The sequence below is a fragment of the Sorex araneus genome, chromosome 5, assembly GCF_027595985.1.
Source record: "Sorex araneus isolate mSorAra2 chromosome 5, mSorAra2.pri, whole genome shotgun sequence".
In the NCBI taxonomy this organism is placed as follows: Eukaryota; Metazoa; Chordata; class Mammalia; order Eulipotyphla; family Soricidae; genus Sorex; species Sorex araneus.
The window spans coordinates 205,401,286-205,419,563 of NC_073306.1; the positions used below are offsets into that span (position 1 = coordinate 205,401,286).

General features: G+C 55.2%; 1 protein-coding gene across 1 annotated transcript; it reads right to left on the reverse strand.

Moving 5' to 3' along the window:
- Nucleotides 1-1,005: 1,005 nt before the first annotated feature.
- On the reverse strand, nucleotides 1,006-15,929 carry COQ2 (coenzyme Q2, polyprenyltransferase). Its single transcript, XM_055140023.1, has 7 exons — nucleotides 15,701-15,929; nucleotides 11,490-11,656; nucleotides 8,690-8,811; nucleotides 7,139-7,224; nucleotides 6,185-6,318; nucleotides 3,339-3,527; nucleotides 1,006-1,647 (listed from the first exon to the last, which is right to left on the reverse strand). Exons 1-7 carry the CDS (start codon nucleotides 15,927-15,929, stop codon nucleotides 1,495-1,497), a joined length of 1,080 nt encoding a protein of 359 aa, XP_054995998.1. The 3' UTR covers nucleotides 1,006-1,494.
- Between the last annotated feature and the right edge of the window lie 2,349 nt (nucleotides 15,930-18,278).

The following is an 18,278-nucleotide window of genomic DNA, read 5'->3' on the forward strand; positions in this document are numbered from 1 at the left end:
GTGGGCTGGGGGTGCCAGATCCAGAGAAGGAGACTGATGAGAGATCAAGGATAATGAAGTAGCATGGGGGAGGAAGCAGGAGGAGAGTCAGAGAACGGAGATGGGAATGGAATAAACTGCAACTGAGACCAACCAGCCTGGCTTCATTCCTTCCTTGACCTGTTCATCACCATCGACCTCCCCCGGGTGTGGGAAGTGGCTCAAGACTACCGAACACGGGCAGCGGGAGAGAGACACAGAGTGTTGTAAACGTGAGTACACACTACTCCAGCCCCGTCTTCATAATAAATTTAGGAGAGACCATGTACCGTGTTGCTTCACGCTTACCGCAGCCCCAGGGCCTGGGCTGGTGCTGAGGTTTCCCAGGACCGGGAAACTCCACCTCTAAGGCCGGGCCCAGAGCACACGGCGGCTGTCACTCACAAACCTGTTACTGGGTGTCCGGGACTTCAGAGGCTAATAGTATTGTTTTTGCTTATGGGTCACACTAGGCAGTGCTCAGGGCTTACTCCTGGCTCTGTGCTCAGGGATCACTCCTCGTGGGGTTCAGGAGCCGTATGGGGTGCTGGGGATCGAACCCGGGCCGGCCACGTGCAAGGAAAACACCCAACTCTGTACAATTGCTCTGACCCCAAAAGGCCAATCATTTACTTTATCTTGGTTTTGGTTGTTCTCCCTCATCTGCCTCTTATTAATTGCACTACTTTTATGTTCTTTCAACCCAGGGGGAGGAAGAACAACTACAATTCAATTCAAGCCATCTCTGGACAGCGAGAGACTTTGAAATTTCACCTAGATTTTCCCGTCTCCTACTTATTATTACAAACGGCTGCAAAAGCTTTATCAGCTCCAAGATTTGTTCCATATTAATGTTCACTCACTATCTTAGTCAAATAAAACATTGTAATTCTCCACTGATTATCTTCTGTGATGAAGATTTTAAATGCTGAGACCTGATTTCCGAAGTAAGTGTCAGAGTTGGTAACAAAACAGTACACAGTAGAGTACAATATGCAAAAATTTATTTATTTTAAGTGTTCCTAAAATATAAAAATAAAAACAGAAAACGCCATCATAAAGAATAAATTCCAACTTTCTTAGCAGTTTCCACTTTTCTCTAATGGAAGTCCAGTTCGCTACATTCATTTCGATGAGACATACATCCATCTATCATCTTCCAAGTGCGTAAATTCATACAATTCCTGCAGCTGTAAATGAAAATTACACTAAACAGAATGCATCAATTTAAATATTCAAGGTCATCTCGAAAGTCACCGTCAAGTTCCTGATCTCAGCAGCGGGGAATACTTTTCCTACAAATATCATAACCGAAATATGGGCAAATAGGCTCTAAATTTCTCTCATCTGATTCTCAATTTTTAACATATCATAAAAATTGCATGTTAAAATCTAATGATTTTAATTTATCAAACTCTCAGGTAACAAGAGTGGTTTATAAAGTCTGTTTAAGAATTCCTAGGAAAATTCCACTTGCTAATTTTCGGTATTTTTCTCTGTTTCATTTGTCTTCTTTTCTTTCCACAAATTCCCAAGGACGATCCCTGAAAACAGGATTATTCCTACTGTTCGGTTGGAGGCAAATTTTCCCCAGCAATCCTCGGGTCTGTGGATGTCTAGAGTGTAAATCTGTAACGGAAGAACAGAACCCTGGGTTAGTCCTGGGTCGGTGCTTCAGCCACCCGAAAGCGCTCAGAATGCTGAGCCGATGGCAGCCCCCCTGAGGGAATGGGGGCAGAGGAAGCTTTGAATGCACCTGTGTCCCCGAGTGGAAAAACCTCCTCGCAGGGTAAGCCGGGTCCTCCTTCCCGGCATCTGAGAGGAACGCCATGTTCTTTTATTTTTATTTTGAGAATTCCTCTCTACAACCACACAACAAGGACATTTCTTGGTCCTTCTGGCCGCTGACTCCTCCTAAAATTTCAAAGTTTCTACAGGACTGTGGTTCAGATTAGTGTCTCGAAGATCGGAAGTATTAGGAAGCATTAAACATACGGCCAAGGTGACCCCGAGCGGGAGGACAGCATGTAGGGCGCAGGCCTTGCACGCGGCTGAGTCGGGTTCGATCCCTGGTACTCCACAGGGTTCCCTGAGCCCTTGCAGGAGTGACCCGGAGCACAGAGCCAGGGGTAAGCCCTGAGCACCGCCAGGCGTGGCCTGAGAAAAGAATGTGGCCAGGAGAGCTAACAAGGACCAGCCGGTGACAGCCTGCAACTAGCCTGTGACGGACACGGGAAGTGTGTCTGAACAGGTGAAAAATGTGAAGCTTAATGAAGATAAACTCTGAGACCAAACTGAGGGAGACTCTGGACGAGGCCCCAGAAAACATGCAAAATCTGTTCTTCCAAAGGAGAGAAAACCAACGCCCCTGAACAGGAAGCCGAGGCGCACTGCCGGTCGACAGGGCACCGCGAGCCGGGGCTGTGTCAGGGGCCAGGGCAACACAGCGGGGAGGGTGTGTGCCTCCAACCCGGCCGGCCCCGGTTTGACCCCCGGCACCCCAGAGGGTCCCCCGAGCACCACCACGAGTGATAACTGAGCGCAGAGCCAGGAGTAAGCCGTGAGCATCTCTGGGTGTGGCCCCCAAGCAAACAACAAACCAAAAAAATGGAACTTTCTGGCACTAACATTCAGACACGTTCCAAGAAGGGAATGTCCAGCCTTCAACGCTGGACGTCACTGAAGGACAAAATGTAATAAAAACAAATTAGATGTAGGGCGTTCATCTTATGGAGTCAATAAATAACACAAGGGGGGCTGGACCAGCGGAAGGGGAGTAGAGTGTGTGTGTGTGTGTGTGTGTAGGGGTGGCGGGGAGCTTCCCCGGCTTCCTGGCGGAACCCTGAGGTGTTTCCTGTCTTATAGGCCTTCAACTCTTGAGTTTTGTTAAGTACCAACACCTTCACCTTAATCCCTCATTTGAATAAAAACAAATTTGTGATGTTTTCTTCTGGGTTAATTTTTTTGGGGGGTGGGGCAGGGACAGAGGGGGGGTGGGGGAATGCCCACAGCCGGCAGTGCGCAGGGCATACATACTCCTGGCTCCGTGCTCAGGGGTCACTCCCTGGCGGGGCTCAAGGGACAACCCAGGGTACTGGGGGTCGGGCCGGGTCTGCGCCCTGCCAGCTTGTCCTCTCACCCTGCTCCCTCTTTTGGGGAGAAACTTGACTGCGACCCGGACCCTGGGACGTGGCTGCAGTATTCCTGGCCTTGCGTCAGTTCATGCCAGCAAAATCGGGACGGGAGGAACTGTGTTTAAGGGAGGGGCTCGGAGCTGCCCCCAGCAGCCCGGGGGACGGGGCCCACGCCCAGGGTCCCACCTGGTGAGCCAGATGGGCGCCGGCGGCCGCCAGCGCCGCGTAGTAGGGGGCGGTCTGGCCGCTGTTGACGCCCACCAGGCCCAGCGCCCCCAGCATGGCCCCGCCGAAGCCCCCCAGCCACTGCTTGGTGCGGTCCCGGAACAGCAGCGCCGTGGACTTGAGGCCGATCAGCGCGTCATCCCGCTTGTCCTGGGGGCAGAGGAGAAACGGCAGTTACTGGACGCGGCCACATCCGGCCCATTCGCGGCCCCCACCCTGTTCAGGGGTCTGGGGGCCCGCGGCCGCCTCCCACACCCCGCGTTTAACCAACACACTGACGCCCCCGCGTCCCCTGGCAGACCTCCTGCACTCGGCAGTGACTTTCTGTTTTGTTTCCCCCATCGTCCAAAAAAATATACTTTTTTTTTGCTTTTTGGGTCACACCCGGCAATGCTCAGGAATTGGCATTGCACTCAGGAATTGGTCCTGGCGGTGCTCGGGGGACCATATGGGATGGCTGGGATCGAACTCAAGTGCAAGGCAAATGCCCTCCCCGCTGTACTGTCACTCCAGCCCCTTACTGATTTATTTTTTTGATCGCAACACAGTGATTTTCTTTTCAGGCAAAAAAAAAAAGGTTGGCCATTTCATCGGCTTCTTATAAAAATTCTTAAAAGCAGCAAATAAACGAAAGTTAAAAAAAAAAAAAAAGGAGAAGTTGCAGAAGACAGAGTTCCAGGGCTGGAGTGATAGCACAGCAGGGAGGGCGTCTGCCTTGCACACAGCCAACCCGGGTTCGATTCCCAGCATCCCATATGGTCCCTTGAGCTCCGCCAGGGGTGATTCCTGAGTGCAGAGCCAGGAGTGACCCCTGTGCATCGCCAGGTATGACCCAAAAAGCAAAAAAAAAAAAAAAAAAGAGAGAGCTCCGAGTCTCCGCATGCCAGAGCCCAGGTTCCCCGGGAATACATGCCCTATGAGCACTGACACAGGAGCAGCCCGAGTACCCTCACGCAGGACCCAAATTCTCATAGACAGAATCAAGGCAAAACGACACACCCGTGGGCCTGAAGCTATAGTTCAGTGGGTAGGGTGTTTGCCTTGCACGTGGCCAACCCAGGTTCCAGCCCCGGTATCCCAGAGGGTCCCCTGAGCACTGCCAGGAGAGATTCACGAGTGCAGAGCCAGGAGTGGGTGTGACTCAAAACAAAACAAACCAAAAAAACAAAACAAACCAAAAAACCCACAGCCTCTCCCCATACGCTTGGGTGAGCATCACCCACGAGTGAATCTATTCATGACCCAGAGGCCGCTTTTGCGGCCACATGATCCTTCAAACCACACCTCCTACCCAAACGCCAATATTACTGTATCACATTTGATGGTGCTCACAGTAAGAGGCAACCACTCTTAGAAGGAAATATTTTTTTTTACAGATGCACACAAGGCTCAACCTTTCACAACGGGTTAGTGATCACTTATAGAAGGGCTTAACGGCCCCTGGGTGAAATACAACAATCCACACTGTTTCCTCTAAGGATACTACTTTTTTGTGGCATTTTCAGCAGTTTTTCATAGCAAACAATACAATATATATTATTTAGGTTCTGCTTTGTGGCAGGGGTAAGGGTTCAGGATGGAAACATCCAAAATATGGTGGTGGGAAGGTGTCATGGTGGTGGGATTGGTGTTTGAATAATAGATGTAATGAAATATTGTGAACTACTTCATAAAATAAAAAATTAAAAAAAAAAAGGGGGCCGGAGCGATAGCACAGTGGGTAGGGCGTTTGCCTTGCACGCGGCAGACCCGGGTTCAATCCCCGGCATCCCATATGGTCCTCCAAGCACCGCCGGGAGTAATTCCTGAGTGCAAAGCCAGGAGTAATTCCTGAGCATCGCTGGGTGTGACTCAAAAAGCAAAAAAAAAAAAAAAAAAAAAAAAAAAAAACCTCCAAGATACACACACCTGGTATTCATCACAGTATTACCTGCCACAACCAAGACCACCAAAGATAGAGAACAGACTGGTGGCGGGCCAGCGGGGGGAGATGGGGCTGTGTATACAACCCGTTACTGGGTAGGTTATATGAAACGGGATATACAGGAGCACGACTGGAGCTGATAATGCTGGAGCAACTCTCTCTCTCTCTCTTTTTTGAGTTTACACCTGGCAGTGCTCAGGGCTTTCTCCTGGCTCTGTACTCAAGGTTTACTCCTCGCTTTGTGCTCGGGAATCACTCCTGGCTCTGTGCTCGGGAATCACTCCTGCCCGTGCAAGACAAGTGCCCTAACTGCTGTATGACCTCTCGGGACCCAGAAGTTCTCATCAGAGCTGATCTCCACTGGGGAGCTGGCCATGGGGGTGTGAGGGGGCAGGACGGCGGGACCCTGGGATGCGGTGGGGGAAGTGGACGCTGTGGAGGATGGGGTGCTGGAACCCACCACGCACAGCTCTGCTGTTTGGGGCCGGAGAGACAGCACAGGGGGAGGGCAGGTGCCTGCACACAACCGACCCAGGTTCGATCCCTGCCACCCCACAGGGTGCCCACCAGGAGTGATCCCCGGGCGCGGAGCCAGGAGGAACCCCGAGCACAGCTGAGTGTGGCCCCAAATCCAAACCAAACTAAAGCAAAACAAGAAAGCTCCACTACTGCTGTGGACCACGGTGCCCAAAGTGACAAAAACGTTATCAGAACCAGAAAAGGAAAATTCTCTCCCTTGGCAAGTGACCTAGTAACTCACTGTGAAAATGCACCTGTAAGCCACACACCAGAGCACGCCATCTCATGCACAGCGTGACAAGCACAGCGCAAATGCTGACCGCCCCTAAGTGGGAAAGCAAGTGTCAGGAACCAGTGGCTTTACCTGGTGGGCATAGATGGTGTCGTATATCAGGGTCCACATGATTCCGGAGAAATAAAGGGGCAGGCAGACGGAGGGGTCGCAGGAGCCCTTGACAGCTGACCAGCCCAGCAACGCCCCCCAGTTGAAGGTCAGCCCTAGGGAGGCCACACAGAGAGAGGGACAGTGAGGCCTCAGGATAACGCTTTATCTCATGCCCTCCAGTGCGAGCAATCAAACCAGAGTCTCACCCAAACAAAGGCTGACTCAGCCACTGACCCAGGCCCCACACTCTCTCCCTTCCCCCCACCCTCACCCCTTGGGCCACACCCGACAATGCTCAGGGCTTACTCCTGGCTCTGTGCTTGGGGACCTTATGGTGCTCCTGGAGCACCATAATGGCTGTTGGGGATTGAACGTGGGTCGGTTGTGTGCAAAAGTGTCCTGCCCATTGTACCAACTCCCCAGCCTCTTTCTTTACTTTCTTGTATTAAATGACAAAAGGAAACACTGAAGGAGAGAACCTGCGAAAAAGGTCAACATTCTACTGCCGCTTCCCACAAGTCAAGCCCATGTCAGTTCCTTGGTATGTTTTTTGCTGCTTCTTTTATTTACCAGGAAAAAAAAATTGTTCAAAAACTAGCAGAGTTCCAGGAGCACTGGAGACTACCCGGGAGGAGGAGCCAGGAGCGGGTGCTTCTGTGATCCATCCTAAGGCACCGGGCACTACCCAGCCCTCTCCCGGCGAGACTCTGCTCCGGGCCCCGCGGGCCGGTGTGGGGTGAGGGCGCCCCCCTCCTGGGCACCCCTCGCTCTGCGCCTCAGCCGGCCCGCCCAGCGCCGGGCCCAAGAACGACCTATCTTTGGTCTGGAGAGTGTCACGGGAGACGGCGCTTGCTCTCTGCCCCCCTTACGAGACGGGCAAGTCCAGTGTGTGGGGAGGGAGGAAGGACGTGGCCGCGGCCGTTGCAGACTCACCCAAGGCGAGCTGGGGCCAGTAGGTGACCCTTTTCATCAGCGGGTAGGTGACGACGAGAAGCAGAGACGCCGCTCCCAGCACGATGCTGAAATCCAGGGGGAAAAATTAAAAAGGGCAAAAGCACCCGCTCTTAGAGATCACCAAGTACGCTAATGACTCGAGGAAAACGATTCTTCAGTCTCCAATTGTGCACTTGCCGATATAAGATCCTCGTCCTAGAAGTATCTTACATGTTCTAAAGCTACTGAAATAGTAACAGCCAGTGCACGTGGCCCACCCCACATACCGGCAATGTCCTAAGTGTTTGACGTATAATTCATAATCTTCACCACAATCTTCACCACAACCCAAAGAGCAGAAAGTTTTATCATCTGTGTGTGTATATATGCATATATACACACATATGTATATAAAAATATATTTTATACATATATTATATACATATATACATGTGCATACATATATTATACATATATAATATATATGTATATATAAAATATATACACATATATTACATATGTGTACATATAATTTATTTATTTTTGGGTCACACCCAGCAATGCTCAGGGGTTACTCCTGGCTCTGCACGCAGGAAACACACGTGGCGGTGCTTGGGGACCATATGGGATGCCGGGGATTGAACTCGGATCAGCCGTGTGCAAGGCAAACGCCCTCCCTGCTACACTTTCGCTCAGGCTCAGCGTCTGTACTTTTTTGTGGGGGTTCACACTTGGTGATGGGGTGACTCCTGGCTCTGCACTCAGGACTCACTTCTGGCAGTGCTCAGGGGACCGTACAGGATCGAACCTCGGGTCAGCCGCAAGCAAGGCAAACGCCCTCCCCTCTACATGACTGCTTTGGCCCCACGTCTTTGTTTTTTGTAGGTGAGGACACAGATGCCCAGATGAATGAGGCAGCCGGCCAACCACCCCACAGCTGGCGGCACTGCTCGGACACAGCCCCAGGAGCCCGGCCAGCGCGGCCCGCGGGCCTGCCCCCGGTGCACGCGGGCGGGGGAGGGGCGGGAGAGCAGCCGGGCGTCCTCAGGGACGAGACTCTGGCCCCCCCCCCCCCCCCCCCCCCCCGTCTCCGCTGCTTCCTCTCTGCGCCCCAGTGCAGCAGTCGCCTCCTGCCCCTCTCTGAGGGGACACCGGCAGTGCTCAGCGGTGACTCCCAGCTGGGTGCTCGGGGACCGGGTGGTGGCGAGGCTGGAGCCTGGCCCGCACACGCCAGCACACGCTCCGGCCCACTCCGTGTCCGCCCGGCAGACACTCTTTGTCACGGATTCGCCACACGACTCTTATCGAGAAACAAACATCCTCGCTTCTGCTTCGGCTTCCTGAACAGTCACACGCACACACCACAAACCCCGGGATGGCGCCCGCCGGGGACTCGTCCTTCAGAGGGAAGGACGTGCTGCGGCCGGGCTCTGCGGCGCCAGGGCACTGTGCACACGCTGCCTTATACCCAGGGACCGACACGGCAGCCGGTGGCCGGGCGTGGCTCTGTCAGGGCCACGGCACTGTCACCCGTGGGAAAGCGTCTCGTACCTGTAGTAGTTCAGACACAGGAGAACACCCAAGGCCAAGGTGAGCTGCCCCCCGAGGAAGACAAAGGACTGAAGAGTGGAAATGTCTCCAGCGGCGAGAGGACGGCCTGCTGTCCTGGTGACCTGACAGAAACACGGGGACAGAAGGACATCTCACCCTCAGTCGACGGACACTGGCCCAGCGCTGGGCTAAAGGCTTCCTCAAGAGACTCCTGATGAATGAGGCACTCACGCAAAACTCGGACACACACACACACACACACACACACACACGGACACACACAGACACACAGACAGACACACACACACACACTCTCTCTCTCCCAGATAATAGGAATATCATGCAACACACACAGAGATAATAGGGATATCACGCAAAACACTCCCCCCCCAGAAAATAGGGATATCATGCAAAACACACACACACACACACACACACACACACACACACACACAGATAATAAGGATATCAAATTGTGAAGTTGGGGCTGGAGCGATAGCACGGGGGGGGGGGGGGGGGGGGGGGGGGGGTAGGGCGTTTGCCAGGACTAATTCCTGAGTGCATAAGCCAGGAGTAACCCCTGTGCATCGCTGGGTGTGACCCAAAACAAACAAAAAACAAAATGTGAAGTTATGCCAAGAAATAAAGTACCTTGGAAAAGAACTAGAAATCCTCATAGTTCCCCATCTGTTATCTCCAAACAAAATAAATCAGCTTATCTATTTGCTACCAAAATACGCAAGGTCCAATTTCCACAGAGAGAGAGGGAAGCAGTGGGAATCCTGCAGGGGATATTAGGCTGCTCGCTCGAACGTTTCGAGCAGAGAAAACAACGCGGTTAGATCAGATGTGAAGACAGACAGAGCGAATCCTGGGGTCTCTGAAGGGGGGTGATGCTGTCCGGCCGCGCAGGAATGGGGCTGCCGCCTTGCCGGGCTGCATCCCCCTGCAGCAGAGAACTCACCCGCAAGCCAGGGCAGCTGCAGGGCCTGCGCAGCCCACACACTGCCCACTGCTGGACCCAGAGCCGCCGGCGCGGCCCCCACAACTGTATGATCATAAACATGACACGGACGGGGGGGCACAGTGTCTGTTGCTTCTTCCAAGAGAAGTGATGAGGTGTGACTACTGCAAACTGTCTAACACACACACTCACAGCCACACTTACACACAGACACACACACACACACTCACACTCACAGCCACACTTACACACAGACACACTTTGCAACATTGCTAGAACTTAGGAACCCGGGGTCCGGCATCGGGGAGCCCAAGAACTGAACCCCAAATCCAACATCTGCTGGCTGTGTGAATTTCTGCAAGTTACGTAACCCTTTCCCTGGAGCTCAGGTTACTTCCTGCGAGATAATAATAGCTCAAACAATGAGCATTTTCTAGATACAGAGGCAGCAATTAAGATTATCTATAATTAAGATTATCTATAATTATGTTCCTTGGGGGCCACGTTCAGTGTGCAGGGGTCGCTTCTGGCTCTGCACTCAGGAACTACTCCTGGTGGTGCTTGGGGGACCATATGGGATGCTGCGGATTGAACCCCGGCTGGCTGTGTGCAAGGCAAACAACTTACCCACTGTACTATCGCTCTGGCCCCATGTTTTCTATTATTAACGTATTTTGTATGATTATGGTTTCAACTGTAAGTAAGCAAACAATGCTGGGGGCTAATTCAAGCCAATTGCCAGGAAAAGTCATCTGAAAAAGGCGACTGACCATTAATAAATACATGTGAGACATAAAAAGAAAATAAATTTCTTATTTTAGTGTCTATAAACAAAGTTTTATTGAATCATTCTCGTGGTTTGTTCTTTTGGGGCTTATTCTTTGTTGTGGGGGCCACACCCAGCAACTACTCAGGGGTCACTCCTGGCTCTGCACTCAGGAATATGGGCTACAGGAACTGGACACTGTGGCCTGGGTCGGATCGATAGCACAGCGGGGAGGGCGTCTGCCTTGCATGCAGCCAACCTGGGTTCGATCCCCAGCACCCCATATGGTCTCCCGAGCACTGCCAGTGAGTGATTCCTGAGTGCATGAGCCAGGAGTAACCCCTGAGCATTGCTGGGTGTGACCCAAAAAGGCAAGAAAAAAATAAATAAATAAAATTAACACCATGGCCATATGCAAGGCCAGCGGCCAGCCCGCTGCACTATCTCTCCAACGCCTCACTCTTCTTCTCCTGCTACGTACAGTTGCTGACTCGCCAACAGAGTTGAGCGGCTGTAACAAGGACAGGACGCACTCTCTGTCCTCCCTAGAAAAGCGCTGCCGACCCAATTTTGAGCACACTTCACCGCCCCACAAATAAAACGGTCTAGGGGCTGGAGCGATAGCACAGCGGGTAGGGCGTTTGCCTTGCATGCGGCCGACCCGGGTTCGATTCCCAGCATCCCATATGGTCCCTTGAGCACCGCCAGGGATAATTCCTGAGTGCAGAGCTGGGAGTAACCCTTGTGCATCGCCGGGTGTGACCCAAAAAGCAAAATAAATAAATAAATAAATAAATAAAAATAAATAAATAAAACGTCTGTCAGATCTTTCCTTTCCCAACGCATGGAAGGAAGAGGAGAGAAAGGAGAGAAAGAGAGAGAGGGAAGGAAGGAATTCTACCCAGCGGGGCTGCGGTGGCCCATTTGGACAAAACCTCGCTAGAGGACAAAGCAGAAATGGCTGTCACACCTGCCTCAAACACAAGGGGAGAGCGTCCTCTCGGCCTCCCAGTCCCCGGTGGGCCTCGGGGCTGCCCCCATGCTTCCCGGCCCTTCCCGGCCTTGGCTACCTTCCTGTCGAAGTCCTGGTCCCACATGTCGTTGATGGTGCAGCCGGCTCCACGCATCAGGACGGCGCCCGTGCCGAAGAGGGCCAGCATGTGTCCGTCGGGAAGGCAGCCGGGCTCCGCGGCCAGGGCAATGCTCCAGGTACACGGCAGGTACAGCAGCCAGGTCCCTAGGCGACACAGGACGGGGACAAAACACACGTGTCTCCCTTTGCTGACACGGCCTGCCCGCAACAGACGTCACGGCTGGGAAAACGAACTTTAAAATGGCAAGGCATGCTAAGGACTGGTCTTGCTAGCAGGTGTAGAGCCTAGAAGAAATGACAGCAGTAGGCAAATAGGAAAAATGTTTAAGAAAAATTAAAAAATGAGGGGGTCGGAGTAATAGTATAGCAAGTTGGGCATTTGCCTTGCACGCGGCTGACCGGGGTTAGATCCCCAGCATCCCTTACGGTCCCCTGAGCACTGCCAGGAGTAACCTCTGAGCACTGCCAGGAGTGGTCCAAAATCAACAACAAAAATTAAAATTAAAAAAAGGGGCTGGAGTGACAGTACAGCGGGTAGGGTGTTTGCCTTGCACACGACTGACCCAGGTTTGGTTCCCAGCATCCCATATGGTCCCCCGAGGACCACCAGGAGTAATTCCTGAGTGCAGAGCCAGAAGTAGCCCCTGTGCATCGCCAGGTGTGACCCAAAAAGCCAAAAAAATAATAATAAATAAATTTAAAAAAGGGGCTGGGGGCTGGAGCGATAGCACAGTGGGTAGGGTGGGTAGGGCGTTTGCCTTGCACACGGCTGACCTGAGTTCGATTACCAGCATCCCATATGGTCCCCTGAGCACCGCCAGGAGTAATTCCTCAGGGCAGAGCCAGGAGTAACATCGCCGGGTGTGACCCCCCCCAAAAAAAAGGGGGCTGGAGCGACAGTACAGTGGGGAGGGCGTTTGCCTTGCACTTGGCCAACCCAAGTTCGATCCCCGGCATCCCGTATGGTCCCCCACGCACTGCCAGGAGTAATTCCTCAGGGCAGAGCCAGGAGTAACCCCTGAGCATCACTGGGTGTGACCCCAAAAAAGCAACAAATAAATAAATAAATAAACAATAAAATAAAAAGGGAGGATATAATAGTAGTTCGCGGAGGAAAGGAGTACCAATAGCTTCCATACATATGAAAATATACTTAGTTTTGAAAAACACACACAAAATCACGTTGGGATAACGCTCTTCAGCCCTGTGATCAGTAAGATTCAAAGCTGGGTGACAGTCATGCTAGGAGACGCCCTCCGACCTGACAGCCCGGCCCCAGCAGAGGCGGGAACTGTGCTGACTGCATGTTCATGTCCACATATGTGCACACCTATGAAACAAAGACCCACGACGCATGTTAGCACACTCAAACACGTGTCCGGAAGGAAGCCCCTGAGGCTGGCAGGCGGGGCTGGGCAGAGTGGGCAGGCCGGCAGCTGGCCACGCCGGGCCCTGCCCTGCGGGGGGATCCCTGAGCACAGAGCCCGAGGCAAGTGCTGAGGGCCACCAGGCGTGGCCCCCAAACCAAACAGAAACAGGCCAGTTGTTTCTGAGAGCAGGAGGTGGCTGAGAAATGGGGTGAGAGACTAAGTTTCCAATTTGTGCTTTGTACTTCCCAAACGTTTGTCCTACAGACGCACGGGGCTCCTGGGCACACGGTTCACTCAATCACGCGCTGGTGAACACAGACGACACCACTGGACACGGAGTGGAAAGAGCTCCGAGGGTCTGGTTTCATTCGAGGCCATTTCCCGGAAACGCCACGGCGACTCACTCTATTCGCTTTTGAATTTGGAGCCCACTCAGTGATGCTCAGGGCGGACTCCCAGCTCTGTGCTCAGGGCGGACTCCTAGCTCTGTGCTCAGGGCTGACTCCTAGCTCTGTGCTCAGGGCTGACTCCCAGCTCTGTGCTCAGGGCTGGCTCCCAGCTCTGTGCTCAGGACTTACTCCCGGCTCTGTGCTCAGGGCTTACCTCCAGCTCTGTGCTCAGGACTCACTCCAGGCTCTGTGTTCAGGGCTGACTCCCGGCTCTGTGCTCAGGGCTGACTCCTGGCTCTGTGCTCAGGGCTCACCTCCAGCTCTGTGCTCAGGGCTGATTCCCGGCTCTGTGCTCAGGGCTGACTCCCGGCTCTGTGCTCAGGGATGACTCCTGGCTCTGTGCTCAGGGATGACTCCCAGCTCTGTGCTCAGGGCTGACTCCCAGCTCTGTGCTCAGGACTCACTCCCAGCTCTGTGCTCAGGGCTTACCTCCAGCTCTGTGCTCAGGACTCACTCCCGGCTCTGTGCTCAGGACTCACTCCCGGCTCTGTGCTCAGGGCTAACTCCCGGCTCTGTGCTCAGGGCTCACTCCTGGGCTGTGCTCAGGGCTGACTCCCGGCTCTGTGCTCAGGGCTGACCTCTAGCTCTGTGCTCAGGGCTGACTCCCAGCTCTGTGCTCAGGGCTCACTCCTGGCAGTGTCGGAGAAAAATCTAGGGGCTAGCCACATGCAAGACACAACCACCACAGCATTTTCTGCCCCTCTCCCCAGCCACAAACATGTGACAGCTCCAGTGCTCACACACAGAAGTGTGGAGGGTGCCCAGCGGCGAGGGGCTTCCTGAGGGACGCAGTCAGAGCTCCCTGTTCTGTCCACTGGCGCACTAGCCCTGCACATACGCCCCATCCTCACTGACCCACTCCTGGGGCTTCGGGGGTGAGGGAGAACTTGCATAAAACTGGATCTCTTCTCTCCTTGGCAAAAACGATCTTTTGACAATGAGTTCTAGAAACAATTCTGGGGGGTGGGGAGCACACTCCTTAGTGCTCAGGGCTGACTCCTGGCTCTGGACTCAGGGATCATTCCTGAGGGTGCTCCAGGGGCCACATGGATGTGAGGAACAGAAACTGAACACCTGAACCGGCCGCGTGCCAGGAAAATGCCCAGCCCGTCCTACTACAGCTCCGGTGCCAGTTCTAGAAGTTTCCCGCAGCGACACGATGTCGCTGGTGTCGATCAGCCGTGCAGACAGACAGCAGCGACAGCAGCTGCACCCCCACCCTCACCCCATTTATCCCCGTTTCCACGTTTCCCCTGTACAGTCAAGAGTCTGTCTGTCCACGGGGCCAGAGATTCTTGGAAACCAGGGGACCGCTGCTGCTCCCTCTAACCCTGAAACGACGCAATGTTTTAGGAATCTCCTCGCTCGGCCACAGTGATTTCAGGACTATCTGGATCACTCCTGTCCCATACTCGCGGCACTTCCACTTTGCTGGAAAAGTGAGCCACTACATGCGTCACGCGTCGGTGGGGAGCGGGAAGGAAGAGACAGTGCAAGAAGCTGGTCCGGAGACAGGCATGAGGCGGAAGAGGACGTGCTCGAGAGGCGGCCGCGGTGCAGCCGGCACCCGAGGGTTCGGGTCCACAGTCTGTTCTACCGAGCACAGGGCCAAGGGCTAAAACCAAGCTCCAAAACACGAGGCTCATCTGGCTTAGCTGCCGCTGCGGCTTCACTCTGGGGTCTGACAGGACTAGGGTTGGGCTCCCACACTAACTCGGGGCAAAACAACACGAGGACGCAAGCTGCGCTCCTCTGCATGTAAACAAAGACTGCGAAATGCTGAGTGCATGTGTGCGTCTGTGCATGCGTGCACGTGTGTGTGTGTTTGGACAGATGCAGAGAGAGGTTGTGTGCGTGTTCAGACAGGTATAATGAAAGGTGTATGTGTTTGGACAGGTGCAGTGAAAGGGTGTTTGTGCATGTGCGCACGCTTTCCCCAGCCCAAGAGCTTGGACTTAGGACAGGTGCAATGAGAGGTTGTGTGTGTGGTCAGACAGGTGTAATGAATGGGGTGTGTGTGTGTGTGTGTGTGTGTGTGTGTGTGTGTGTGTGTGTGACAGGTGTGTTTTCAGACAGGTAAATGATGGGGGGGGGGTGCGCACATGTGTGTGACCCGTGCAATGAGATGGAGGGGAGAGTGTGTGAGTGTGTGGGGGGGGTGACCGGCGCAATGAGAGGGGTGTGTGCGTGTGCGTGCAACTGGTGCAGCGGGGCTGTGAGTTCGGACAGGTGTGATGAAAGAGATGTGTGTGTGTGTGATACAGGTGCAATGAGGAGCGTGTGCGTGCGTGCCAGGTGCAATGAGAGGGGCGTGCGCGCGTGTGCCCGCCCGTGTGCCCGCGTGCCCGCGCGTGTGCCCGGCCACTCACCGATGGGCTTGTCCAGCCGCATGAGGCGCAGGTAGGGCTGCAGCGGGCGCGGCGCCGCCTCCACCACGGCCGCGGCCGACAGGCTCAGCGGGCGCCCACGTGGCCCCGGCGCGGCCCCAACGCGGCCGTCCCCCGCCCCGCGCGCCGCGACCACCGCGCGGCCCCAGCAGCGGGGCTGCCCCACGGCCCCGGCCGCCCGCAGGCCCCGCGCGAGCCCCGCGCCCAGCATGGCTCCGCGGGCGTGACGTCAGGGGCGGGGCTGCGCGCTGACGTCACGGCGGCCCGCGCCTGCGCGCTCGCGCCCGCGGCCGGCTCCGCTAGTGGGAGCGGCCGGGCTCCGCCTGCGCCCGGGGCCGCGGAAACCGGCCCGGACGGCGCTTCGCAGCCGAGGGTTCCTGCGGGACCTGTTTGGGAGCACCTGGCCCCAGGGCCCCCGAGCCCCGGCCCGGCCCGGCCCTGCCCAGCCCGCGGAAGATTCCGTTTTTTTTCCTTTTCGGGTCCCTCCCGGCAGTGCTCAGGGGTCACTCCTGGCTCTGCACTTACTCCTCCTGGCGGTGCTCGGGGGCCCGTGTGGGGTGCTGGGGATCGAGCTCTGCCGGGCAAACTCCCCACCCGCGGGGCCATCGCTCCAGCCCAGCCCGCGGGTCTTAAAGCTGAGCCGGTACCGAGCAGCCGAACCCGCGAGTGAGGGGCAGCTGCAGTGCTCGGCCGGCGGGTAGGGTGCCCGCGAGCGCCCGCCAGGCCGGGCCTCCACCCTGGCATCCCGCACAGCGCCCGGAGCCCTGCCCCGCTGGGGGTGGCCCAGAAACCATTAAAATAAAACAAAACAAAATATCAGGGTCCTGGGGCTGGCGCGATAGCACAGCGGGTAGGGCGTTTGCCTTGCAAACGGTCGACCCGGGTTCGATTCCCAGCTTCCCATAGGGTCCCCTGAGCACGGCCAGGGGTAATTCCTGAGTGCAGAGCCAGGAGTAACCCCTGTGCATCGCTGGGTGTGACCGGAAAACAAAAACAAAAAAGTATCAAGGTCCGGAGTGAGGGTTCAGCGGGGCAGGGCACCGCCTCGCACGCACCCGCCCAGGGCGGCAGGTGGAAGGGAAGGGCGCCCGGGTAGTACTTGGGGGAAACAGGGGTAAGAAGGTGCATCGCCGGGTGTGACCCAAAAAGAAAAAAAAAAAAGTAAGCGAATTTCCCAACCTGGAAGTAGCCCACAGGCGTGAAGACCACCACATCCCTTGGACCCGCAAAGCCCGAGCTCTCTAGAGCGTGGACTCCCGGGCCCTGCCCAGGTGCGGACACCCGAGGCCCCAGCAGGGAAGGGCGAGCCCTGCAGAAGGGGAGAAGCTGAGATTATGAAGAGACGGTCCACAGTGCAAGGCTGTCCCGAGACACACCCAGATGACTGGTTGGCGGGGAGGCACACCAGCGGCGCTCAGGGCTCACTCCCCGCTCTGCACCCTGGGGACAGTATGGGATGCCGGGGAATGAACCCAGATTGGTCGGGGGCAAGGCAAGCAGCCTGCCCACTGAATTATCACCCACCCCCCATTAACTTTTGTTTTTGTTTTGCTTTTGGGGTCACACAGGGCTTACTCCTGGCTCTGTGCTCAGGAATCAGTCCTGGAGGTGCTCAGGGGACCATATGGGATTCTGGGAATCGAACCCGGGTCGGCTGCGTGCAAGGCAAACGCCCTCCCCGCTGTGCTATTGCCCTAACTCCCCCAATTAACTTTCATGTGTACAGAATTGCAGGGACAACCCGTTTGGGAGAACTGTTACAAAAGTCCCTCTCAAAAGCCACTGGGGCTGCTGTCTAGCCCAGGTTCCCCGACCACGTACCCTGCTTGCTGGCCCCCGTGTTTGCCTATTTCCGCTTCTCTCTCCAACACATGCTTCTCCCTCCCACCACAGCTTTATAATACGTTTCAATAAAAATGTTCTTGCTCCACCATTTTGCCGGCTCCTGAAATTCTTCTCCGAGGGGAAAGCCACAGTACCTTGCTGAGGTTACGCCGGACCCGACTGGAAGGTTTGCCTGGGACAAGAAGGCCGCTCCCCCCCCCCCCCCGCCCCCCGGCCCTTGGACTCCGGGCACCGAAGCTCCCCCACCCAGCCAGGGCTTAGGCCCATCCCAAGCCTGGTGACCCTAGGCTCTGCCCTGCTTACCCAGCTAGGGCTCCCACTGGTCCTCGTTAGCTTCCCCACCTGCTCAGTCCCTGCTAGGGCTCTGCCCCAGCCCCGGGGCTTGTAGGGTCTGTCCCCAACCACCCCAGTCAACGTCTCCTACTTCTGCGCTTCACTGTTCTCTGTCCCTCTGTGCCAAATGAGGTCAGCCCCTATCACTGACATAAGCACTTTGGGGGGGCTGGAGATACAGTGCAGCGGGTAAGATGCTTTCCTTGCCTGCAGCCAACCAGGGTTTCATCCCCAGCATCCCATATGGTCCCCCAAACACTGCCAGGGCACAGAACCAGGAGTTACCCCTGAATGTTGCTGGATGTGACCCAAAAACTGGAAAAAAAAAAACGGGCTGGAGAGATAGCACAGCGGGTAGGGTGTTTGCCTTGCATGCGGCCAA

Excerpts from the sequence above, each read along its gene's own strand:
- COQ2 (XM_055140023.1), bottom strand. The coding sequence starts at position 15,929 with ATGCTGGGCGCGGGGCTCGCGCGGGGCCTGCGGGCGGCCGGGGCCGTG. Across the intron at positions 8,812-11,489 it reads ACCAGGACTTCGACAGGAAG|GTCACCAGGACAGCAGGCCG; the intron begins GTAGCCAAGGCC and ends TGTTTCTGTCAG. Across the intron at positions 7,225-8,689 it reads CTGTGTCTGAACTACTACAG|CATCGTGCTGGGAGCGGCGT; the intron begins GTACGAGACGCT and ends CCTGGATTTCAG.